The 26,927-nt window shown below is 37.6% G+C and overlaps 1 protein-coding gene across 2 annotated transcripts; it reads right to left on the bottom strand.

Moving 5' to 3' along the window:
• Position 1: 1 nt before the first annotated feature.
• LOC108146662 (bicaudal D-related protein homolog) lies at positions 2–26,170 on the bottom strand. Of its 2 annotated transcripts, none has more exons than XM_017272712.2 (7): positions 25,919–26,170; positions 23,821–24,667; positions 3,425–3,721; positions 2,869–3,057; positions 2,315–2,380; positions 1,917–2,097; positions 2–1,498 (listed from the first exon to the last, which is right to left on the bottom strand). In XM_017272712.2, the coding sequence occupies exons 2-7, from the start codon at positions 24,292–24,294 to the stop codon at positions 819–821; spliced, it is 1,887 nt and encodes a 628-aa protein (XP_017128201.1). In that variant the 5' UTR covers positions 24,295–24,667; positions 25,919–26,170; the 3' UTR covers positions 2–818. The 2 variants fall into 2 exon arrangements, with proteins under 2 accessions (XP_017128201.1, XP_017128202.1); XM_017272713.2 differs by having other exon boundaries at positions 23,821–24,005; positions 25,919–26,168.
• Between the last annotated feature and the right edge of the window lie 757 nt (positions 26,171–26,927).

Genomic DNA, 26,927 nt, shown 5'->3' with positions numbered 1-26,927 from the left:
ATTGTGGTGTATTCGTAAGTTTATTGGTAAGTTATGTTATTTAAACAATCTAAAATTTCATTGTCCGTTCATTAAGGCAAGTTTTGTCTGTTGCACAGTTTTCAACATTTCCTGCGCTCCTTCCGATTGCCAGCATGATGAATATTTCTACTTGCTATAACATAAATGCCTTGCTTACACATTATATTTGCTTACGTACAGATTTTGATTTTCATTTTCATTTCACTTTGATTTTGATGAATCGCAACAGTTTCTCCCGAGAAGAGGAGGCTTTTCAAGCCCCCAACATAAAGGCGCGATATGTTTTCATTTTTTTGTTTTTGATTATCAGTTAACAGTTTAGACCTAAACGAACCCAACAAGTAACTCCAAGGGTCTATTATAAAAGCGTAGGGTTTCTCAACAGTTTGAGGGTTACTTGTGGGGTCCATATAGGGGTTTACGAACAATTCTGGACAAACTAAAATAGAGAGATAGAGGGCCAAAACGTTTGCTTAGACGATTTGTGTTTAAACATAGGTACGAGTACGGTTACAATTACAGTAATTACAATAGGTACAATAATCATATCGAATATGCGGTATGTGTTTAAAATTAATAAAGCGTAATTAGATAGATTTCACTACGAACAGAAGAAGGGCGATGCTTCCAGTATACAAATAACAATTAAGTACAATATACCTATGCCTAGGCTCTCCGCTTTGTGTGTGGTTGTTGGTTGTGTTTAAATATAAATACTACAAATATATATAGATCCGTTCTACATCAAGAACAGGAGGGTGGCGTAGACCTTCCAGCGAGTCGTGAGGTTCGTCCAATTACCGCTGAAATAAGCTCCACAGCTTGTAACTGGTCACCCGCTTGGCCAGATTGGCGGCGGCACTGCTGGGCGGCGATGGGGCGGATGATTCGGCGGCCATGGCCCGCCGGTTGTTGATCAGCTTGGAGCGCATCTGCTCGTCGATCAGCTCGTGCATGTCCATCTGCCACTGCTCCAGCTGCTGCGACAGCTCAACCTTCTGCTGAATCGACTCCAGCAGCTGGCTGTTGGCCTGCATCAACTCTACCCGCGTCTTGGCCAGCTCCACCTCCGCTTTGGTGCGCCTGTCGTTGGCCGCATCCCGCTCCGTCTGCGCCTTGGACAGCAACTCATCCCGATCCGTGTTGTCCTCGAGATCTCCCCGTGCCTGATCGCGCTCCTCCTTCACATTCTGCAGCTCCACATCCGTCACCGTGACCTTGGCCTCCAACTGCTGGATGAGCTGGTGGCTGCGCTTGATCTCGTCCTCCTGCTCAAGCACTAGGTTGCGCGTCTGGTCCAGCATCTTCTTGAAGTTGCCAGCGTCCAGGTTGAGCAGCAGTCGCGTCAGTTCGTCGGACATCGACGAAAGCATCCCCTGGCGGAACTCGATGGCCAGGTGGCCATCTTCGTGACGCTCCGAGCTCGAGATGGTGTTGTCCATCGACTCCAGCTCCAGCGATATGTCCGAGTTGAGACCTGGAAAGGGGAATGAGATTTTAGTATGGGTTCCATATACCTTTGTAGGCAATAAATATAAGGGTTTTCAAAATTGAAAAGATATATCCTTCAGATACGAAATATGTACCAATGTTTCATAGATAAAAAGAATAATTAAACTCTTTTATGGAATAAATGCCATTTTTTCCAGTTTTTTTATTTACTTTATTTTTTTAAAGAGTAAAGAATCAAATAAGTATTTGTCAGTTTCTTGACCTATATACAAAATTTGTTATCCGTGTTATATTCGAAAAAAAAGTATCTTTAAAATAGTTAAGTGTTCGGCATAGTATCAAACAAAATCAAATTAGAGAATTTAACAAGACTTCTATACATCTATTTTTTTACCGAACTCTTGTTTATTTTCAATTACAATTATATACATCTAAGTACCCACCTGAGTCATCGTCATGGCTCACTTTCAGGGAATCCACAAGGGACTTAAGTTGTATGTAGACAGATCGGGCCTCCACCCACATATGGTTGGGCTTCCCCGTTTCCGTGTAGCTGCCATCATCCTCGTCGCACTCCATCTCGAATTGCAGACTCTTCCTGCCCGGCGTGCTTGAGTTGGTATCCTGCAGGCGAGGATTTAAAAGAGAATTCGTTTAAGAGTCAAGTTTCTCGGTCAAAACCGATTGATGTAAAGGTAAAATGTTTGTTGATAATTTTCGATTTGTTTTTTCCTTCTAATTTATATAATTTAGATGGGGGTTAGTTATTTAATCCTTGAGGAGCGCATAATGATTGGTTAGTAAATGAGGTTTTTTTGAATTCAAGAAAGGGATAACTTACGGCACCCAAACGTTCACTGAGTACATTGTTTTCGCGCTGGGAGCGTTCCAATGCTTGTAAGGTGGTCTGCAATTAATAAAAATATATTAAATGCATTTAAATATTAGTAAAATATAAAAAATAAATATATTAAATATTGTGGGCAACTTTAAATAATCCTTTTGTGCATTTTTAAATTATAAGTACTCCCTTTGCTGTTAGCTAAAATATGTATTGTTTTTATTTCCAAATGTCTTTTAATCATGGCAAAATGTTATTTGTCGCTAAAAATTGATTAGATATCTTGGCTTAAGTCTTCATTATTAATGAAACCATGTTAGGAAATATTAATAGAGTGGAGTTCAATCTTTGTCCATGACAGGGAAAAAAGAAAGTTGTTGCCGGGGAGATAAACCTGGAATAGGTACTCAAGAAACTGCGCAGTTGGCTCCACTGGCCCATAAATAATCTTCAGTTGGTGGGTAAATCACGATTTCGTTGACGCGACGTGATAAAGCCAATTCTAATTTTCCTCAACCACCAGCTTTTCTCTTTAAAAACTGTAGCTGACTTACCTCTAGTTTTGTTTCCTGCTCGCGGGCATGGCGCTCCAGCATGTGGATTCTGTCGGAGGACTCCTCCAGCGACGAGGTGAGGTTCTCCTTCTCCTCCTGGGCGTGCTGCAGGCGGCGCTCCAGCTCCTGCCGCTTTCCCGTGGTGAGGTTGAGTTCTGTCTTAATGGATTCCAGGCTGTTGACATGTTCCTGCAGGGAGATTGGTTTTAAATTAAAAATAATATTCTATTAAAATTACTCAACCATTACTCTAAACTATATTGTAATTAATATTATGGTGTGATACACTTTCTTCTCTTTTCTCCAATGTTTTTTAAATCCTCGTACTTGAAAGTCATTTAGGTTACATTTGAATATTGTTAAACTTGATTATTATATGCCCATTGAAATATTAAATATTATTATTGTGCATTTTTTATTCGCTTTAAATAATGATCACAAAAATAATAGGTTCAAAAGAAAAAATGCCACCTCTTATAGTTTATTATTCCATAAATTTGGTAGTTTTATATTTTGGGTGTTCTTTTTACCAAGCAACTTCAAAAATAGAACCCACCTGGAGGCTGCTGTTCCTGTAGTGGTACTGGTCCTTGAGCTCCTGGATCTGTGCGCTGAGCTTGAGCTCGGTGGCATGGGCCTCCTGGATCTGTTCGGTGAGGCGTGTGTTCTGGTGCTGCAGCTCGTCGATCAGGATGGTCTTCTCCTTCTCCGCCTGCCGGATGGCCGTGTCCTGGGTCTGCAGCTTGTCCTTCAGCTCAGTGAGATCGGACTGCAGCTCGAGGACGCGCTGGTCGCTCTCGTCCTCGGCGATCGCCAGTTTCTGGCGCAGCACATGCTTCTCCTGCTCGAGTTTCTGCAAAGGGGCAAAAATGAAAGTTAATTGTGTGTGCATGCGCCTGTGTATTGTTAGTTCTATGACGTGTTGTCAATTATATGGCACCCAAGAAAGAAAGTAAAGCCAAACAATGGGCACGTACAGCCACAGTTCGCGTCGCCAGGCAAAACCGCAAGGTTAACTCCAGCTCTCAGCACTCGACTACTAATTGTTTAGTTATTTGCATTTTCAATTGGCTGCAGGCCGGCCAAGATGCAAAAAGGCAAGAAATACAAATGTGTTGCCAGTACCACCTCTCACTTAGTTTGACTTTTGCACCGATTTGCACCACTGTGCCGGCGGCCAAAAAACTCCCAAGCCCCAAAACAATGCCAACGACTTTTGACACCAACGGCTGCAAACGCAAGCCGTCAAAAGAAACAAATTCCCATTATTCAAATTAAAATGCAATTGAATTTTCACTTCTCCGCTTTGCTGAGATGCGGTTTGCAGACAAATGGCTGGTGAAAAATTAAAAGCGCATCAGTCAAGCGAACGTTTGAAAGCCAACTTGGGAAGCATTTGGTTTTAAAGATGATCGTAAACCGGCAGTAAAATATTGAACATTTTTAATGGCTTGCAGAACTTGTGGTAATAAAAATGTTTGATGACATTATTTTAATACATTTTTAAAATAGTTAGCAAATTAAGTATTTACTGTAATTATATATATATAAATTGACCTAACATTCGGCTTGCCGAATTTGTGGTACTAAATAATTTGATTGGATTATTTTATTACACATGAAGTAGTGAAGAAATTAAGTGCATTAGTTTACTTCAATTTAGTTGATTTTAAGTAAGTTCAATTTGTCATTTAATTTATATATATAAGTTTATGCCGAACAAGTCAGTAACAAATATTTTATTGCACTAAAAGAAAAATATTTATAATTTTAGTAGTAATTTCAATTCATAAAGCACTGCAAAAAGTCAGAACGTGACAAAAAAGTATACTAATCTTTTTTGGAATTTTTTAAAAATATTACAGCTGCCTTGTTGAAATATTTAAGTTGTTCTTTCTATAAGCATTAACTGTTTTATAAAAAAAATGCGATACTAATACCCGAAAAATTAAAACAGTATTTAACAATTATTGAAAGTTATAATGTTTGTCAAAGTTTTTTAATAGTTTTTTTTTTCAATTCATAAGTGATCTAAGTAAGCTTTTCGAATGCGAGAAACGGCAGCAACTAATTTGCATAATTGACAGGCGTGTGTCTGTCTTCGCCAGGTAAAAAGGTATACTTATGAGTAAGCGGCGTTTGCTGGGGGCTATTTGTGTTTTTATAACCCGACCTTTTTGGATCAAGGCTTGCGGAGACATTGAAAATTGCATGCAAAGTTTAATCGATAATTGGACCTTCAATTGGCAAACACTGGCTAGCACTGGCAAAAGGCGAGCACAAAAAAAATAAAGAAACAAAAGCAAATAAAGCCGCTGATAGAACCCGTTAAGCCTTGTTACCAATGCAGCTTCTTTAATTCACAAACCGCAAACAAAACAAACAAAAAAAAAACAATCGGAAGGCGGAAAAGCCAATGCGACCACGTATCGAGCTGGGGAAAATCACGAGTTGGCAATAAATCTGAGAAGTCAACGCGATTGTTTTGGCCTATCAGCGAAACAACTCGAAAACCGAAAAGAAACAACACAGGAAAATAAACAGCAACCTAATAAATTGGAGCGACAAAACTGTAAATGAAAAGCTTTAATAAAATTACGAACAATTTGCATAAAATGCAAAAGACGCCAACGATGCCGAAAAACCACAAAGTAGTTGTCGCTGCACAGGCCCAAAAGCAAAAGAAAAAGGAAAACTGCAGCAACAATGGAAAACTTTAATAACAAAACTCAATTGCAGTCGCCGAGTTGGACTTTTGAAGTCAGAGGAGACTGCGCAGTAAGAGATAAAGCTAAAGCGAATCACAAATAAAATTATTGTACATATTGTACTTTCTCTGTTTCTATTTCACGCTTAATGAAATGTGTTGATGATGGCAGCAGCACCACTACAACTGCCAGCAGCAACAGCAACAGCAACAGCGGAAGTTGCCATCAGCAAGCACACAGAGAAAAAATCATAAAAATAGTACCCTTTGCTTACATTTAGGGTGTCATAGAAAAGTTAACTAAATTCTTAGCTTAAATATATTTTAAATATAAATGGATTAACAATATTTTATATCATAAACATTTAACTCATAGGGAAGCGATTCAGTAGCATTTCGAAAACATACTAGCTAGAGATAATTTTATGTACTTAAGAGCAGCTAAAAAAATTGTTTTCAATGTTTTAAAATTTTGAAGTCTAACGTCTTATTAATAAAAAAGGCTTAATTATGGAATCTTACAGAAAATATTATCGTTAGATAAAGTCTAAATGTTGTTCAAGCTTAACAATAAATTTCTAAGACTCCTACATAATTTTTAATACCTAATATTCAGAAACTGTAATTAAAAGTAGTTCTGCTAATACTTAATCAAGTATCAAAACTATTAAAATATCACAAATAATATAAAAAAAATAATAATATTGATACTATGTAATATTGATGCTCTAGTTAATTTCAATAAATTAAAATCTTTAGAAATTTAAAACCAATGTATTACGTCTTAGATACAAAACATTAACAAATTGTAAAATTTTAAAATTTTGCCTAATTTTTGTCTCTGTGCAACAACTAGCCGCCACCACAGCAGCCACTGCGCCGCAAAAAATGAGTTCACATATTCAAAAGCAAAACCATGTGGCAGACTTTAATTGTAGGAAAACTGAAGACGCAACAACAAAACAAAATCAGCCTCAAATTTCATGATGGACAGTCTGTTTTGTTTTTGCGTTAATTTTATTACGTATTTGTATTTTGGATCTCTTTTTCATCCACGGCTAATTGCATTGCATGATCACCTGAAATGGGATATATGTATGTATCTTTATATCGACGATACATCGCAGCAAACTCCGTAAACGAACCGCCCATTTCAACTGGCAACATGTTGCAGTGTTCGGATTGGGATTGTTATTGTGTCTTATTCAAATGCGACGTAACTCGACCCACTTTCCAACTAAACGCTTCGCGGCAATTGTTATTTATTCGTTGCCATTTTTGAGGTATGAAAATTATAAATATTTGTGCAGCGAAATTTCGAATTTTGTGCAGGAAATGTCGAAGCAGTTGACACGCTTTTAGTGGCATATTGGATACTAGGTTGGCGACAGGTGCGGAAAATGACTCATCAATGGGCCAAGTGCTTTCAGGTGCACTTATGCAAATACCTCTCTAATGCTGGCTTAAGTGAGCCAGGTAAATAAAAGAATATGCGCTGGTTCGATTGTTTTGTCACTTCACCTGAAGAAGCTTGAGGAGCTTTATACCACTTTGGTGAATAAATAAATGATTTGCATTGGGAATAGTAAAAACATTTCAGCAATTTAACTAAATAGATAAACCAACCTAAATTTTTGTATTTTTATTTAAGATTTTTCATAATTTGTTTTTCCAAACTTTCCTAAACTTTCAGTTAATTTTTTTGCAAAGTCTCACTCAAAACTAAAATAATTTTACTTTAAAATGAACCTTAATTTACTTTTTTTTTTGCTTATCAATCTTGGGATGACAAAAACATTTTGTAGGTATTCATTTTTGGATTGCAGAAACATGTTTTGTCTTCCCTTCGAGTGACTGAAGTGTGGAAGTCATCGGCTTCAATGGCTCCACTGATGAGTTGGGTGTTGAAAGCGGCGTGCCGCCATGGCTGCAAAATGCATTCGATAATTGCTTTAAAATAATTAACTAAATTGCCAGGCCAAGTCATGTTGGCCGGGCTAGAATCGTGCCATCAGGGGGCGGCAGCAAGGTGGGCGGGGCAGTTGATGACTCGCTTGAATGCGCTTTGCCAGAGCGATGAGTTGACAAGGCTCACTTCTTGAGGACGGATGCAACAGGTAAACTGCAGTTTCGAATGTCAAATGAATGGGAATTACCTCAGAAGCAATAGTCTACACAGAGAAAAAAGATATACCTAATAATATATCATATCATTAATTTTAATTTATTTAAAATTATATTTATATATATAAACTATTTCTTTTACAAATTAATGTTTAACTGCTAAATATTTTAAGTAAAAATAAGTAAAAATGTGCTAATAACTATGAGCAAATATTTAACAATATTAATTTTGATTTTTGTGATATCCCACAGATTTTAAATATTGTTTTGTATACGCTTAAAAATGTATTTTAGAAATATAACATTTTTATTAAAAAAAATATTTCTTCGGATAAGTAAAGTATCGAGTGGGTATATACTTAAAAATTAAGTGCTCTGTGTATTAGTAAACCTTCGACTGGCTTAGCATTTGAATTGCTAAACACTGCAAATAGCAATGACTCAGGCGGGTGAGCTCAGCTGAGTCCGGATCTTTTCGGTGGTGAGTCAATGGCCCGGGGCAGCGGCAACATTTCAAAAGGCATTTTCCACATACCTAGACAGCATTTTTTTGGGCAATTTTCATCATTGTGCGTATTTAGTCTGACCGTTGAAAATAAAACCTGAGTTCATAGATAAATCATCTGCACTTCGCTGCACAAAAGTAAATTAAGCGATGGCAACCGCAGTTGCGGGTGGAAAGCGGGCCGGCCGCCAGGAAAACTTGTAACTTTCCGTTTTCCCAAGACTTTTCCACAATTACAATTTTAATTAGCGGCACTCGCACATTATTGCAAATGCCATAATGCATTTTATTGGCATGCAAAACGAAATGTAGCGCACAAATTATGCTAATTGCACGTTTAGCCGCAAGCATTTTGGCTAATTTCATTTCAGCGCATTTAAATGGAAACCGATTAATGATCGCTGATAACAAAGAGGGAAGTCTTAGTCCACCCGGCTAATTGTTGCAGTTTGGCTTGGTTGGCCAAGAAGCGAGAGCAGCCATTTGGAGAGTAGTGTGAAATGTAGCCATTAGCGAGGATTGGCCCACACTGCAGTTAAATTGCACATCGACCATAAATCAATTCGGGCTCCAAGCCAAGCACTGTTGACCAAACAGCAATTGAATTGTCGCCAACACCCAAAACTTGGAAAGCAGCCAATAGTTTCACTAACAAGAAAGGAAATTTCGAAAAATATTTCATTTATTTGATTATGTGGTAGTAATTGCAATTAAAATTGTTTAATTTACGATGGCTTGGTCTTTAATTTACTATGCTTTAAAACAGCCAATAACTTTATAAGCTTTAATTAATGCAAATAAATTAAATATATAGTTTTAATTACAATGAAGGTATACACATAATTTTTTAGCTTAATAAGTTTTGCTATCAAAGTATATAAGTAATTTAAGAGAACTCTTTCATTCGTCTATATAAATCCAATATCTAAATTACTTGATATTATATTACTAGCGCTGTATTAAAGTATTCAAATTAAAGTATTCATATAAATTTAAACAAATTAATTTATTAATGTATGACCTTATCAATGATAAGTGTGCACTAAATGTTAACTGATTTAAGTCAGCCTAAATGTTAAAAGATAATTTAAAAATTCGAAATGTCATGTCAGATAAGAGCAAAATCTTGAAAAGAATTGATTGTATATTGCTGTGATAGTGGCTTATTTTAAGAAATAATAACGCACGTTTGATTTTATTAAAGAGGAAAACACACTTTACATTAAGAAAAAGATTTGTTTGCAGTGCAACAGATTCAGCTAATGAAAACCATCAATATTGTCACCCGGAACTTGCTGGAATACACAAGTATCTACTATATTCTCCGAAGCCAATGACAATGCACCAGAGTGCAGCATTGACCCCACCTCACCCCATTTTATGGCCAAAAACACATGGGTGTGCAAGGCTTTGAGGCCATAAAAAATATATAGACCAAGTCCAAAAACAAGCGAGATGTGCGCTTGTGCCAAAAGTTTGTTTATGCGCCTAAGGTCATGTCGCAGTCAACGGTGGGCGTGGCACCCCTTGAGCCTCCGCCACACTTGACTGACTGGCCGTCCGTCCGTCCGACTCTCAGAGCTCTCCCCACAAAAAAAAAAAGAAGCGGCAGCTAATAAGTATAATAATCAAAATAATGCCACAATAAGGCAAAAGGCAGATCTTTGCCATTGTTCGGTTCGGTTTGCGTTTGCGTTTGCCTTTACTCGGCGGGCAATGCAATTGCCCTTGGCTTGGGGGAGTGGAAGTGTAAGCCATGCAAGACCTTTTGCCAACTTGGTCATGGTGAGTTGCAGAGGGATGACAACAATTGGGCGATTTATTTGGAGATTATTACTTCACACAATTACTATTGCCCTGATGAAAAAGCAGTTGACTTAATAATTCCGAGAAAATAAATATTTTTGGTTATAATATCAATAAGGCTTACATTCATGTGGGTCTAAAACAAACGTGGTCAATGTGGTCTTAAGCTTCACATGTAAATTTAGATTTCAATGGGAATCATCGTCTTAATTTCTTAAATTATTTCTTTACCATATTGGTTATTTTAGAATAAGTTTCGTATCAATATATCAAGTCACATAATTAAAAATTGCATGATTTTCAGAAGCTTGTCTATGAAGTGCAATTAATTGAGGAGTGTGTACTTTAAAACTACATTAAGTATCGATAAGCCGGCATTATTTTGCTACCTATTTTCTGCTCCATTTTTTTTTGTAATTTTGCAATTTCATGCCGAAGAAAAGCCCTCGAAATACAAAGAAAAATGCAGTAAAATCGGCATTCACCGTCTTTAATTTCAAGTGTTTGGCATTGACAATTTTGTGTGCCGATTTCCAGACATCCCTCCCTCAAAACCATTGTTAAGGAAATTGTGAAAACGTCGAAGAATTGGGCAAGCAAATTTTTATTTTTATCTCTGGCCAAGACGAAAACGATTTCGAGAGCGTAAAAGCCGCGAGACAGTTAATTAAACCGAATTTGGGATGAGGGGGCTGGCCTCAGGTGATTGTCATTTTTTTGGGCCTGTTTTGATTGGCAAGACGGCGAGACGAAAACTTTAAGTGTCGCAATTTTCAGTGTCTCTTCAAAATGTGACAAAAATGTCGGAAACGGTAATTATGATTAATTAGCGACTCTTCGTGAGACATAAAGAGGGAGTGTTTTTGTTTACATACGAAATATTTTATAAAGATTTCCAACCAGAGACTGGATGATTCATGGGAAAAATAAAATCGCTGCACTTGTTTCGGTTTCGGTTTTTGTTACTATCTTATCGCCGGCACACGCAAAACATGGCCAAAATGAAGTAGAAAACTTATCGCGTTTCCAATGATAAGAGTTATTCTGATAGTAGGCAGGCAGAATGATGACAACAGTTCTGCAGGCGAAATGAGGTAAGCAGTTAAAGAACTGCACCGAAATAAACTCACTTCTAGATCTGATTGTGCTACTGCCACAGACGCAGGCCAAAAATTATTAGGCCATAAATACGTACGGCAAAATGTTACGCCCACTGCGCATGCGCACACACCTGAGACGATGAAATGGGGCAGGAAAAGGGAAAGACCGGGTTACGTTGGAACCACAATTTCTTTCTTTTTTTTGGGAGCGACAGCGCGTGGGTCTCATGACTTTCGGCCAAACTCTTGTAAAGTCAACAAAACACTAACAAAATAAAATGAAAAGCTGCCAAGAAGAGTCATCAAATTTTGAGAAAAAGTTGAAACTGGAATTGTAGGCAAAGGCACCTCAAGAGGAGGCCTTAACAATTAGTCACCGTTGCGCATAAAAAGCTTACAGAGCCAGGAAAGTCAAGAACTTTAAAAGATGTTTGGGAAAAAGAATACAAAACAACAACAAAATTCACTCCCCTTCAAATTAACCGCTAATACTTTAGCCATTTGGTTGTACAAAACTTATTGTTTAATTGTATAAAATAAAAATCATTAGCTCTTTTAAAGTAGAATCTTTTTATTATAAAAACTGCATTCTTCAGTTTATAAGTTTAATCTCAAATCATTACTAAGCCTAATTTCTAGCCCATTACTCACAAAAAATAATCCATAAAAAATGTGTATTTCTTCAGCCATTCTAATTCATCACCAACTCATTAAATATTTCCAAATACAAATTGTGTTTTTCACTTGTTGTTCTCTAGGTTGTTTACACAATTTGAGGTCTCTTGTTTTTTTTCGACCACAATTCTTTTGTCTCCACCCCCCAAAATCCTCCCGCAATAATGTCATCGACTTGCTGGCTAAGAGTTTTTTAATTATGCTGCCTCCGCTAATGACGCGAACGTCCAAAAGAGGTTGCTAAAAGTATTATTACCAGAAAATATATAAAATATATACTTGGCTATATAAAAACAATTATCATTGTGGCACAAGTTTACTTGAGTAAATGAACTCTAGGCCAGACAAAGGAGAAGTTTGTATGAACAGTTGGGGAAATAAAGCAAAAATTGATGATTATTCAATGGACAGAAAATGTTTAAAAGCTGTGAAGTTGAAAAATCTCATAAAGCAGTTCGAGTTCAACATAATCTGCCGATAAATTGATTTATTTGAATTTAATAAATGTCATTAGCTTTTTAAAATTATAGTCACTCGCAATTTAAATTAAATTATCACTTGCCGTGTGCTTCCTAATACTTATATTGGTGTTTCTCCACACCTTTACCTTTGATTTTATGTTGGCTCATATGTATACATATTTACAACTTCCGATTGAGATGTAAATTAACCACTCGTCATTTATGGATGCTCCCCAATCCGAAGGCAAAATTAGCACCTCAGCTAAATTTCACTCTCCCACCTCAATAAATGGGAGAGTTGATAAATTCCAAAAATGAAACGTTTAAAAATAAATATATATTTCTGCCACTGCCAACTTCCTAGTTGTGCGACAGATGTTTTTTCTTGAAGATGTCATTAATCTTGCAGTGGTTAACAAGCCAGAAGCACACGAAAATAAAACTATGACACAGAAAATGCTGAAAATGTACTCGGGCCATTAAGCCAAGCAGCAGCTAGCCAGCGAAGCGGTCATCCCAGGGCCAGTCAAAGTGACTTAAAGTCTTCAAAAACAGAATCATCAAGTCTCAAACTATCTACACATAGTATTTGGCTGATGATGAGCCCCGATGCGAGGGTAACTAGTCGGAGATTTAAGATTACGACTCCCCTCGGCGGCCACTGCTGATGATGAGCTCAGCCCAAGAACAATGGCCCCACCATTTGCCAAAAGATTATTTCCATATAATTCCTTGGTTGTAGTTGAAGGAAAATCTTTAAATTTATGGCCCAATTATGTACGGGGAAGACATGTTTTATGGCTCTTTTTGTGTCTTCGGTTTTGTTTATGTTTTGCTCGTCATAAATACAAATAAATAAACATTTCTTGTGGTAGCTAAGGCTAAGTGTGTTTATGAGGGTTGAACTTGAAGTCGATATTGATTAATTTATAGAAAGTAAAGAAATTTCGAGGGATAACACAGCAGTGGTTTGTTTCCTTTCCATTCACATAAAAATTACTTAAAACCAAAATAGTTATGATACATCTGGTTTACTAGTTGCTTGTAACAGTTTTCTCAGACAATATAAACGCCGAGTTTATGCATACCCATTAAAACGCCAACATAGTGTAATTTTTTCCGACCCGTCCAACACCTTAAAACATCACCTGCAAAAAATCACAGTGAAAGACTCCACTTACAGTTAAAGAAACATATGTATGTGGCAATCTGTCCATAATTCAAACTGTTGAGCTTACATGATACCCGTAATACTGCAGAAGCAGCAGCGGAAAAAGCGACAATAACAGCAAGCGCTGCCACCTTTTACCCAGTCCCAGTCCAGTTAAAGCCAAATTGGAGTGCAGCAAGACAAAGTGACAGTCGACTTAGTTCTCAGGCTGCAATGCTAAATGGTTTCCTGGGACCATTCGCACACCTGCAGAAACTCACCTGGGCAAAAGGCTTGTGGGTGAAGCATTTACGCAAACAATGGCGAAAAGAAGCGAGCGCTAATTGCAAAAGCAGGCTAAGATACAAGGAAAAAGGGGAGAAGGCAATGCACTAAAATATTAGGGGAATTCCAGACTCCAACTCCAAATCCGAATTGAGCACAGTATTTTGTTTACTGGTGCTTAAAAAAAGTTGTTAAAAGTTAAATAGATACAGAAAATTAACATTAAAAAAAAATTCGTTGACTTCAAAGCAAAGTTTTATTAATTTATTTAAAAAAATCTCTTTCTGCATATCATATATTTATCATTGAATTTGTAAATAATTTGACAATATGAATACACACTTTTAATTGGGTTTGATTGCTAATAAATTTTTTAGGTAAACTAAACTATATAAATTAAGGTCATTTATTGAAAGAGTTTTAGAAAATCATTACTTGGGTTTAGGATATTTGAACATAGCTGTAATGAAGTTTGCCAATTATTTTTGATTAAATGCTTAGTAGAGTACCCACAATGTACACCAAAATAGGCAAGATAGTCGAAAAAAGATACAAATTCGCACAAAATAATGCCGCTTTGCCGAAAGAGCCGTTACATAACACCTGGGCACAAATACACACAAAAACAATCCTCTAGACAATCAGATACAAAAACTGTTTCGATTGCTGCTTAAAGCATTTCTACTTCTATTGCTCTATGTCCGTCTCTTTCCCTCTCCATCTGATTGTCGTTGCGCATGCGCAGTAAAGCGTTCGTTCCAGTATTTCTCTCTCTGTCTAAATCTCAACTGAGTCACTCACCAAATAAGTCGAATTCGATATTGTGCGGATGCTCAACTAATTTAAACACGATTGTGCAAGGCAAATGCTCACAAAAATGTGTAAATAAATTTTAAGATTCACCTTAAACTATCTTTTGGTTGGATTTTCTGACTGATGACATGATAATTGGCCATTAAATTGGCTTTTAATTGTGTCTGTCAATGCTGACCTTGTAAATTAGAGTTTACAAACAACTTAAACCGAAATTTTTGTTGCAGTCATTGATGTTGGTAGATATGAAGTTTAGTTGTGCCATTAGCTAAAGTGAGAAATTGTAGTTAAGCTGAAGAAAACATGCTTTTAATCGAAAAACTTCTTTAAGACATTTGAAGATGATATCTTAACTGCAAATCTTTGTCTTTTAGTTATCATTAATGTATGTAGTTTAAATCTCTTTTTCGTTATGGCAACAAATAACGCACTATTTAAATTTTCTGCTGAAGCTATTTAAACTTGGCCTACATATTTGGTAGGTTTACTGGCATTTCTCTTTATAACTCCCTTTCCAGTTCCATTAAGCCTGAAATTTCTATTGGCGATAGCACATTCGATCGGACAGTTTTGCAATTAACAGATACCCCCTGCCACAGTTATGGTTTAGTCATTTGAATCGAAAGTTGGGTGCATAAATTACTGTCATTGGCAGGAGTCTGCTCCTCCGAAAGCCACATCCACCAGCACCCAGCACTCAACTTCATTTGCGATGGGCACATTGTTTATGCCACTTGGCCCGACACTCGAATTTGTTATCTGATTTGCGTGAGCCTCTGAAAAAGTTTTCGCCCTGTGCGGCTCGACTTTTGGCCTATTCGCGGGGTGTGGTGCAGAGCCATGTCGTATTTTGTGAAATCGTCTATTATTGTCATCATGCTAACGTTCGATGGCCATATACATACATATGAATGTTTTCTATATATTTATTTGCATTTGTATTGGCCTTTGAAACTTGCCAATTGGCCGATTCGATGGCTGGCTCTTAGTCACACAAAAAGTGAATATGTATATATTTTTATTATTGCAATGAAAGCTTCCCAATTAGCAATGTACGTATGTACAGTATATAACACATGTAGATATTACAGAGATATGAGGGGCCAGCGAGTGAGTACACATGTGGGCCCTGAGGATATTGTTAATTAATTGTCAATGAGTCAGCTGGCAAGTAAAAGGTCAAGTTTGGTGGGTGCCGTTTCAGCCCACCAGCTGTGGTTGTTTACCTCGCCTATCAAATATTTATCAAACAATTGATTTTCGAAGTTTAAAATGTGTGGTATATGTGGGTGAATAATTTCTCAATAAACAAATATATGCTTTAATATTTGGCATAACATATCTAACATTTTCCGCAACTTACTTTTAATAATAAATTTATATCCATTTTATATTAAATTTTTCATGTAATTCTAGAGAAATTTATATATTTTAAAATATCTTCAGTTATAGGAATGCATATGTAAATTTTGCTAAGTTTTTTCGCTGTTCAATAACACAGTCCGACAAGCAAAAGCTGTTGACTGAAGTTTTGATTTAATTTTGTTTACGAATCAGCTCAGACTGAGATTCCGGCGAGATTGCCAAGAGTTTACTTCTATTGTTCCCAAGCATAGCATCGCTTTGACACCGAAAATTGCTTTTGGAAAGTGAAAATGCTTTCACCTTCTGCAATTCATTAAAAATCATCTGTGAGTGTGTGTAGGCAAGAAGATGGAAGAAATAAATTTTATAAAATTATACACATGCAACAAATGTATGTACATATGTATGTATAAAGGTTTAGGTATGACAGCAACAATGGGTTACTGGAAAAAGCCGCATTGTTGCGGTAGTCTCAAACTCAGACTCAAAATTAAAAACTCAGACTCTCTTTAGGAGCTCAAAGTCAAAGTCGGGGAACGCCGCAATTTAGCTGTCAGTCTCGGTACGAGTCGAATTAATTTCCTTGCAGTTATTAATTTTCAGTTGTTAGCCGTAATTTGCACATCAATAGACTTTGACAGTGAGGCGGTACCGTTTGCTCACGGACTCTGCCGCATTTAACCATCAATCTATTATGTAAAGCCTGAATCAATAGCAACCATAATTTGCGCTAGATTCGCTTCCTGCCAACTGCTCTTCGGGTCGATTAACTAACATGGAAATGAAACTGTGATTGCCACAGTTAAGTTGATCATGAACAGAGCCTGAAGGCCGCCGCCGCTCAACTCCCGCTTCCCAAGAAGAATTACTATGGTAAGCCCCAAGTAACAATTCGATAGGAGTTGATAACCTTACTCACTATTAAGAAGAACCTTCCCGTTAAGCCTAGATATTAAATTATATTTTCTGCCTTTCAAAAAAAATACGGTACCTAAAATAAGGTTTAAGTTCAATTCAGGTTTAAAAAAAATATTGTTCTGTTTTTTTTTTATTTTACATAGTTTTTCTGTTTTTTTTCAATTTTTTTATTTTACTGGCTCGTAAGTTTTTATATGTTAATAGGAAGCAGTGTTGGGAATTACGTTCATATATGTCCATCTTGCCCGTAGGAATTACCGCTTATAAACTGCAAGGCATTCTCATTAGTCCTCTCCAGAATTCGTGGCAAGTTGGCGGCTGAGATCGAACCTACACATGCACAGGACGAACAACCACAACCAAGAGGAAAGGAAATTTCTGGCCGCCCAGACGTTAACGCCACGGGCCGCCGAAAAACGGCAGCGTCAAATGCTAATATAAGGTTATAATAACCAAACAAAGTTTGGATGCTGTTTGTATTAAAAATTAAATTAAGGAATATCACAAACTATTTAAACTAAGCCTAAATTAATTAATCAGTGAAAAAAAAAGAAAAAAACATTGTTATTATTTACGTGACCAGGAATCGAACCTAAATATTTTGCACAAAATTGACCCGTAAGTTAAGCAAGCGAAAGCTTAAGCACGTTAACCAACACCGGTTCGGCTCTGAAGGCAAACGGAAAACCAATTTACCTTCGCCATTAGTCAACACTACTCAGACCTAATACTTGGCAGTATAAAAATCTAATTGGAAATTGTAGCATCTCCTCTTTGGGCGAAGACTTTTTAAGTTTTAATTTAAATAAAATATTTTAAAGTAAAGTTCACAAAAAATAAGCAAAAACGGTTCGCACACTAATTCAAAATTCAATGCGCATTAATTGTTCCCACAGAAATCTTTGTTAACGCACGCTACTGTTTTTGGTTTGGTTACAGTTTACTCAAATCTTTAATTTTTCTCAAATTACTTGACAAATGGAGGAAACATTGATTAAACATTTATTTCTATTTGCACTGAAAATCATATGGATTGAGTCGAGTCTAATATTATTTTTCCTCTAACCAATCCAGAAAATTCTCATTAAGTTCCGCGCGCCCGGGACTGTAATCGAACCACTCCCCGGCACGAAATGTGCAAGCGAAGGGACTTTTCTGGCCGCCCAGACGATTACGCCACGGGCCGCCGAAAAACGTGAGCGCCAAATGCTTTTATGAGGTAGGATCAAAAAGTTGTTTAACTTGCTTTCTATATTAAAAATCAACAAAAAACTTGTTGCACACCCACATTTAAGAAAAGAAGAAAATAAACTTTAAAATAATTCTGACTTGGTTTCGAGCCGGTGTAAATTTTATAAAATTGTTTTGTAAGTTCATCACTGCTTAAGCACGTTTACCAACACTAAGTTGAATTGGCTGGTAAAATAAGAAAATACTGTAAAGTACTTAAACGGAATTTTAAACAACTGGATCTTTACTGAGACTTGCAAAAAATTGATCAAATTAAAAAAAAAAAAGAAACAACACATCGCTTGCACAATAATTTTCAAAGCAAAAAAATTCTCTTGCAAACTCTGTAATGGAACAGTTCAAACCCTGCTTGATACAGTTTCGTTCTTTAGACTTTCCATAAAGCTTATTACGAGCTGGAGAAGCTAAATACAGCCGCGCATGCCTCCGGAAAATCCGCATTAAAAACTCATGTTTCCCTAATGACACACAAAAACCCAACGAAAGGCTGACCAATAAGGAAAGTAATTTCCCTGGGCAAAAAGTCGGGGAAGAAAACAAAGCACTCACTCTCAATGACATTTTGCGAACCCATCCGCACAACATGGCCAAAGAAATGCTATTACTGGCCAAGAGCCAATGCGAATGCGAATAGGGTGACGTTGACGACTAATGTCCAATAATAATCATGGCACACTATGTCGAACGACCTCAATTTCCCACCTAAATGGGGGCCAACCCCAGATCGTACACCCCCACTTGTGTGGAAGGCCCAGCATTTTGTTCACTTTGATTCTGAAAACCGAAAGCCAGGCCAAAAATTAAGGTACCACATTAATCGTAAGCAAATGAATGAACGAATTTGCATACCCGTCCGGCGAATGGAGCCAGAAACATTTGGACGGGGAGTTAGCTTAGGGGTACTCGAAGAAATGCTTAGCAGGTAAATGAGCTCCACTCAGTCTCCAATTCGCTTTGTGACTCATCAAAGAAGATTACAAAAAATAAACACATTTCGCTGTTGTTTTGAAGATCGATCAAACTGGTTTTCAGCAAATGAGATGGACACGGTACCATATATATATATATATAAACCCGTATTATTCGCATGCAAATTGGTTGATTTTGAAATTTTTTTTTGCCAGTCGACAATGTGTTGATGACTTCACCTCAAACCAAATTAAAAAAGTTGCTCCCCGAACGTGAGGAGAGTTTTATTTTGATATTTTATCACTTCAGTTTTTTCTTTTTGGGGTCCCCTGGTCGAGCATTTTTTATTCGCATTCGCATGTAGAACGCGTTTTGTTATCTAACCATAGATGTAGTAGGCGTCCAGTAGGTGGCTTCGATTGAGAGGTAACCATTATGAGTATGATGTGTTCTTGGGCACCTCGAGAAGTCCGCCCACCTGGCATGGTCAGTTGAGTGAGACGGTGGCCATTGTGGGCGTGTGACTCGATCGAAAGGCGGAAGATACGCTCATTTGCATGATTCATGCGGATTGGTAGACAAATAAATATAAATATAACTTTAATTGATGTCGGTTATTAAAATTACACAAAGGGTAATTCATTTTTAGGAAATTCATTTTGTTTTATTATTTGAATTTATTTGATTTAATTATATATACATTAACGTTACACGGACTGCAAATGAGTAAGATATTATTATAGGAAAACAGTAAAACAATATCTTGAATTCTTCAAGTTTTATATAACACAGTGGCGTTTAAGGTTTTTTGATTCACTGATTTGTTCAGTCACCTCACTGGCTTTTCATTTGCATAGTTTTCTTTCCTTAGGAAACTTTGGGAAATGTTACGTTTATTTAATGGCTAAGCTCTTTTACAATTTCCTCTTCAAGTGAAACTACCGTACGGTATGTAAATTATTTTTAGTTATTCCCAATCTATTAGATACCGCAGAATTTCCTTTCATTAACCACAAACCATAGTTCTTCACTTCCATTTTCTATGATTAATCATATCCTGTTTACAGAAAGACTTCAGCTTAGAACCATCAAGGCTAATCAAAAAACGTTTAAATGGAATTACCTTTTCATTAGCAATCTTTTATCGGGGAAACGGCTGAAAGTTTCAATTTAATATCGTAATTGATCAAAGAAACAAATTGCCATCGATTGTGACTCTTGCCGTTCTACTAAGAGCTCTTAAATAAATCACTGAAACCAGTTGGCCAATGTCAGAAATAAATAATAGAAAAAAAAAAACAAACAACAAAAGTTATTAAAGCAATAAAACTCGATCGTAAATTCAGGGGTGTAGACTTTCGAAAAGGCCAAAGGGGCTGAGCCGATGGCAGTTTGAATTATTTAAATGGTTAACCGTATCGGACGCCTACGTTTCAAATTATATATTTTACTTTCGGCTGCCATTTGCAACACTTCGTTGTCCCAAGTTGGGTTTAAATTTCCTAACCAGTAATAGCAACAATTGTCTGCAGATCGTGATAAACGAGCGACTTAAAGCGAACTACAATGCGACGTCAGATTCCAATTGATTTCCACTCAATTGTTCTCCTCGGCTCGAGAGTGGAAACTGGGCTTGTAGTCGAACCTGGGCGAAGCAAACACGTTTTGGTAGTCAGACAATGGTCAACTATTTGGTCGATTGTCTGTGAACTAGATAATATGGAGTGGGCTTGGAAAAAAGCGTTTAGCGATATGAAATATGTCTGAGAACATTTCGAGAATAAAAGCCGGATTCACAGCCCGCTATTTATACTTAAAGCTGTTTCAGTTAAGATTGAAGAGGTTGAAAAGTGTGAGACCCCGTTTATAAAGTGGTAACAGTTATATGAACAAAATAAATACATGAATTTATTAAGCCAGGAACGATTTCCCACCTTTTCCCTATCCTAAAAAAGCCACAAAAATGTCCAAGACCTGTAAACTCATTAGCATTTCGGAATAGGGCACAGAACAATATTATATGAGGGCGTATATAAAAGTTAATGCAAAAACAAATCGGAGCTAAAAATAAAAGCCAATGCTCGTAAATTGGCACACACGCTTCAACAGACCGCGAAATAAAAAAAAAATGGGCGAGCTTCGGACCACGACAATAACAACAAAGTCGGCCAAAACTACAACCATTTTGGCCAGAACCAAACCAAACACCTACAACAGAGCAGTCTAATTACGTCAGTGGGACTCAAAGTATACATATTGTATATACTATATAGTATTCGGTTGGGATGGGCCTGGTTTAGCTAGCTGACCGCTCATCCAGCCAACGAAGTGACATTGTGCGCTCCAAAACGTAGAAGAAATTAATTAGATACGCGAACAACAATTTTGCATATTGCCAAAAGCACGCGAATAAAAGTGAATCTAACGAAAATGTGAGGCTTTTGGCAGACGCCTCACGTCACTTGCTAAACAAAGACCCAAAAAGGTAGAGTCAAGGTGACTAAATCCAAGAGATTTATGTGGCAGCCCCATGGCAGAATTCCCTAAGCGATGACCATGACTAAAAAACTAAACAAATAATTAAAATGACAATTGTCGTTGGCCAACTGGCAGGAGTTGACCTTTTTTGGTCGGGTCCAATTTCATTAAGCCAAAGCGATTTCCATTTAATGGCTAATGGAAAATGGAACATGGGAATTCCTTACTTTTGGGGTTTTAATTGACGCGCGCTCCGTAATAAAGTTAATGGCCTCTGAGGTGGCCAATGATTTTCATTTAAATTGTTAATTGGTTTGAAATATACAAAGTGAGAAAAATATTTATTTTATGGGAAAATGGCTAAATTCGGGTAGAAGTTTGGAGAACTTGTAATTTGATCAATTTCTTTGATTATTGGTTTTACAACTGAATTTACAGAGAAGTTTTAAGTTAGTCTAAACTAAAATCTATGAATATTTACTTTTAAAATAAAATGATCACATCGATTCCCCACAATGACATCACCTGTAGTACCAGGATTTTACGCGGCCTTCGTACTTTCATTTCCAAATAAAGATGAAGTCACACAGCAACACGCTTAAAAATAAAAGCAAAGCGAGCAGAAACAAAAATGCAGTTAAAGTGAGTAAGCGTACTATGTAAATATAGCCCAAGCCCACGGAAAAAATGTACCAACGAAATTATTCAAGTTCAACGCATTGCTGTGTCCTCTGTTTGGGTTAGTGACACCGTCAGGTGGTCCCAAAACCCAACCATCCCAGCACTTCCTGGTATTTCCGTGCATTGGATTGCCATTAATCGGTCGGCGGGAGCGTAATTGATAAGAATACATTGTGTGTCGGTGGTTTGGTCAACACAGGTACATTAGCCCAACTATCGGTTCTGTGGGCTGGAAAAGCGCGGAAATCGAGGGAAGTTTGAGGGAATGTCGTCGTTGTCGCTAGCAATAATGCTAATGAACGGCCACGAACTTGAGCCGCGGCTTGAACTTCACTTGGGGAAGATAACTGGAACGGGTGTTTGCCTATCGGAAATTCTTTCTATTGTCAGTTGCTTGAAACTATTGTGTGTATGAACAGGTGACAGGCCAACAAACCGCACCCCACCCCACCCACATAAGCCACCCATTTCGAGCGGTTCAAGGTCGAGCGGCAGACTGAAACTTTGGAAACATTAGGAACAGAACATACCTTTTGCTGCCCCCTGTTATCATGAAAGTGTCTGATAAAGCTAATTTTTGGAGAGACTCCAATAGAGCTGCAGCTATTCAACACATCATTTTTTACTGTAGAACGTGGGTCATGGTGGTAGACACCGACCAAAAAAATCGATACCCTTACGTGATATACTATATAGTTCAGTAGTTTACTGCGCACACTTTGTCACCGTCCATAAAATGACATGACCGGTATAGTTGTCCCAGCCATTTTGTCTAAATAGTTAACGTGCCCGCTCACCTTTATTCCCTTTCTTCTGCCCTTAAATTGCAGTTGACAGTTGGGTGGAAGGTGAGTTTACAGAGCTGCATTGGACATGCGGACAGGTGCCGTGTTTCAGCTAAAAAATCAATATCAATATGTATTATTTAATTCCCGACCTGGGAATGCGAGCAGTGCGTCAATAAGAGGTCCTATTCAACTAGATATATACGTACGGACACATGTCCGCAATAATCAATGCAAATCGCCAGGTGAGTCAATCAAAATTCTGATACTGACGTTGCCCATTTGATAAGTACGAAAGCACTTTACGATAACTATAAAATAGTCGAGGAATATTAAATGTATTAAGAAACTCCGAGTTTAAATTCATATGGAAACTGAGCTTTTTAAATACTTAGAATAAAAGAAGCACTGTAAATCTTTTTTTGAAAATGGAAAAAATTAACTGCTGTATAGATAGCAGGAAAGTAATTATTTTATTTATTGCGCACACTTTGCCAAATCAGATAGCAAAGAACTGTAAAGGAACATGAAAATATTCAATTAGCTAGCAAGATTAAATTAATGGGATAGATTGCTTGGACCATAAGCAACTTTTATAAATAATTTGTAAATAATTAAAACTCAGGCAATGAGTGAATTTCCACTTATATATTATAGCTTAAGCTATATACCTACAGGTATATATCCATGGATAATAAATTTTCTTTGACTACCATTTTTAATGGGAATCCTACCAAATTGCCCGGTTTTTTTAGGTCTTAACTAATGTTACAGGCTATTAAGTGAATTTGCACTTATAAATTATATATAGCTTAAGCTATATATCTGCTGCATTTCATAAATAGGTACAATTTTCTTCGACTACCATTTTTAATGGGAATCCCACCTGTTAACTTTTTTAGCACTTTGGCTATTGCACGATTTGTGCTGGTGACTCACCTCAATTTTGGTGGAATAGTCCTCGATGAGCTTCTCCTGCTGCTTGACCAGCTCCTCGTTCTTCTCGAGCAGTGCCTTGCCCAGTTCGGCGGCCAGCAGGATGTCCGATTCCTTCTGCTGCAACTGGGCCCACACATCCGGCTCCTGGTCGTGGCGTCGGGCCTCCATGGCGCTGATGTAGTGCTCTAAATCAATCGAATCCCCAATTAGTGACGAGTGGTCGTGGTCGAGGTGGTCGAAGCCGGAGTCGTCCGGCCGGAGGAGCCCCAGCCCCAGACCCAGGCCCAGCCCCCCAGCTCCCAAAGAGCTGTTGTGTTGGCCAAACTGACGGGCTCGCTTCGACTTGTTGCCAATGGAGCTGCTGCTGCTGCTGCTGCTGTTGCTGCTGCTGCTGCTGCCACTTTTATTGTTGGTGGATATGGATGAGGCAATGGCGGTAGCGGTTATAGCATTCGCTAGCTTTGGTTTATGCATGATCGTTAGCGGGCAGGCTTGGATTTGGTTTGGATTTGGTTTTGGTTTTGGTTTTAGCTTTGTTTGCTTTTCAGGCGGGGTGTGTTGTGGTGTGTGGTATTATGGGCAACAACAACGAACCAAATTTACAGACATAACACACACATTTAGTTAGTTAGATGCAATTTGTATCGATTTCGATTTCGATTTCGATTTCAGTTTATGTTATTTTCGGTGGTTAGGTGTTCAGATGACTCTGCTCAGGTCGAAGTATTAGCTTTAGCTGGCGCGGCGATACGATGATATATCCGAAGCATAGTTCCATGGGCACCAGTATTACTGCCCCCAAAAGAGCAGCTCGAATCGAGGGGGTTAAAGCGACTGATGTTTTGAGCTATATAATATAGTAAGTACACAGCCGTAATGAGAATTAGCATTAAATGTGGGGTATAATGTGGCCCAACAAGACGGGTCTAATCATCCAACCAAAAGGAGTGACGGTCACGTTGAGCATTCGCCAGCACGTTTTCAGTTACTTGTTTCTTGGGTTTTTTCGTTTTAGTTTTTTTTTTTTTTTGGTAGGGTATGGGGGTGCTCTTTGGGCAGGGGGGGATGACATATAACTACAGTCTTAAGCAAGAGGGTTAATATAAACGGAATTTGTCTTTAGCCCGTCTTTAGTTCGTATTTAGTTAAGCTCCATGCGGTTTGAGTATCAAAGAGGGCTTAAGTTTCTCGGGGATTTGGGGTGTATTTACATGTGTGAATATATACAAAATGTTGGGGATTTTCACTGTTCAAGGGTAGTGTATTATCAGAATGTAATGGTTTTTGATGTGATTAAATGAATTTCCAAATAAGCCAAGATAAAGACCAAAAGATTGTAAACGAATCAATTTAAAAATGGGTTAAGTGGTAATTTACAGCGCTTGTTTTAGTAAATGTGGATGGACCAATTTGGTTAGTTTATGCTTAGTTTTTGGTTCGAATTACCCAAGAATATACAAAATAAATTAAATGCTCCTTGAAGCTTTATTGGCCAACTTCAACCATCAATAAATCGAAACCATTTGGTTTAAAGTGTTTGTAAGCCTACAAATTTTGGTTTAATTTTTAGCTGATTTCTAACTGATTTTTATATATCTTTTTTAGTAGTTTCGCACTTGTTATATAGAAAATTCATTTGGCAAGCACTTCACGCTTAGCTGCATTTGGTAGCAGACTGTTGTTGTTATAATATATAATACGCTTCGGGCTTAACTTTTAGCCAACATTTATTTATTTATTTTTATGTGCTTTTTGTGTTTATCTTATATTATTCGTTTGTTTTTTTTTTGAAGCAACACAGACACAGTTCACAAACACACAGAAAGCCGTTTATGTTCGAGTTGTTGGTATTATTGTTTTGCATTTCCGCTTTATATCGTCGGTTTTTGGGCAGAGTTTGGCATTATTATTGACAAAACAAGAAAACTAAACGCGCGCCTTGCATGGGATATTGGTCTAATTAATTTCCCCAAACGGAAAGTATCCAAGTATCCATCAGATACTTTCCACTTTCGCAAAACGCGGTAGAGCTTAAGTTTGGCCCTATATTTTTGTGTTAAATATATATAGTTATCCGTATATGTATGAGGGCAGAAACCTCGGTCACGACGACGCTGCTCCACTCCACTCAAAAGCAGAACTTCCGATGTCCGATTCTCCGATTCTCCGCTTCTCCGCTTCTCGGATTCTCCGATTCTCTAATGCCGATGCCGTTTAAACGCGCGCTCGCTTCGTTTCGCTTACGATTTTCTGGCTTTCCCCAGCTTTTCTGGGGGATGGGCGGCGCGGGGGCGTGGCGGATACGTCTGACTTACGCGAACGTTCGTTACTAACTGAATAACTGAAGCGCTGTGCTGCGCTGTGCCGTGCCGTGCTACGAAAATTGGCAAAACAAATGAGTAACCAAGCGACGGCCGACGAGGCTAAGCCTCGTATCTTGGCAACAACAACCAACAACGTCGGTGGCTCTCTTAAACTTCGGGCCAAAAGAGAGTTACATGAGTCCCTCCGCAGGGTAGTCGAGTAATCGCAGTATTGGTAGATAAGATTAATGTTATGAAAAAATATTATTGGTTACAAGGCAACTGTGATAGCGATATTAAAGTGCAATCTGTGGGGGTACAGATAAGTGAGGGCTTATTTTGGCCTAAGTTATCTTCCGTAAGTCAATATGCATTTTAGGTGGCAATTTTCTGTTCACGAACTGATAACTTAATTTTTAAAAATAAAATGTCGTAATTATATACTTTTTTTTACACAGCTTTGTCGTTTACTATATTCATTAACAACCGATTTTATATTATGATAATATTCGTTATGATTAAAAGAAATTAAACTAGAGCCAAACATGTATAAAAAATGACATAACGCAACTTTACTTTAAAATATTTTAATAATGTTTTGTTAATCTAGTGCCTCCTATATAATCTTTTTATATGGCCCAAAAACATTACCTTAAAATTTTTGTCGTTTTTGAAGAAGATTATATATTCGCTTGTTATATATAAATCTGAATTCTTTGTTTTTTAAATGAATTGTTAACAATAAGTTGTAATAATAACTTGACAACCCTGCAAAATCCATAACACTGCTCCAAAGGTAAGCTC

Source organism: Drosophila elegans, unplaced genomic scaffold (genome assembly GCF_018152505.1).
Source record: "Drosophila elegans isolate 14027-0461.03 unplaced genomic scaffold, ASM1815250v1 contig_208, whole genome shotgun sequence".
Taxonomy (NCBI): domain Eukaryota; kingdom Metazoa; phylum Arthropoda; class Insecta; order Diptera; family Drosophilidae; genus Drosophila; species Drosophila elegans.
Note: the sequence above shows the minus strand (reverse complement) of the source record. Positions and strands in the feature narration are given on the sequence as shown.

Coding starts and splice junctions, on each gene's coding strand:
- LOC108146662 (XM_017272712.2), bottom strand. CDS start 24,294: ATGCATAAACCAAAGCTAGCGAATGCTATAACCGCTACCGCCATTGCC. Junction 3,058..3,424: donor ACAGGAACAGCAGCCTCCAG/GTGGGTTCTATT, acceptor ATCTCCCTGCAG/GAACATGTCAACAGCCTGGA. Junction 2,098..2,314: donor TCAGTGAACGTTTGGGTGCC/GTAAGTTATCCC, acceptor CCTCGCCTGCAG/GATACCAACTCAAGCACGCC.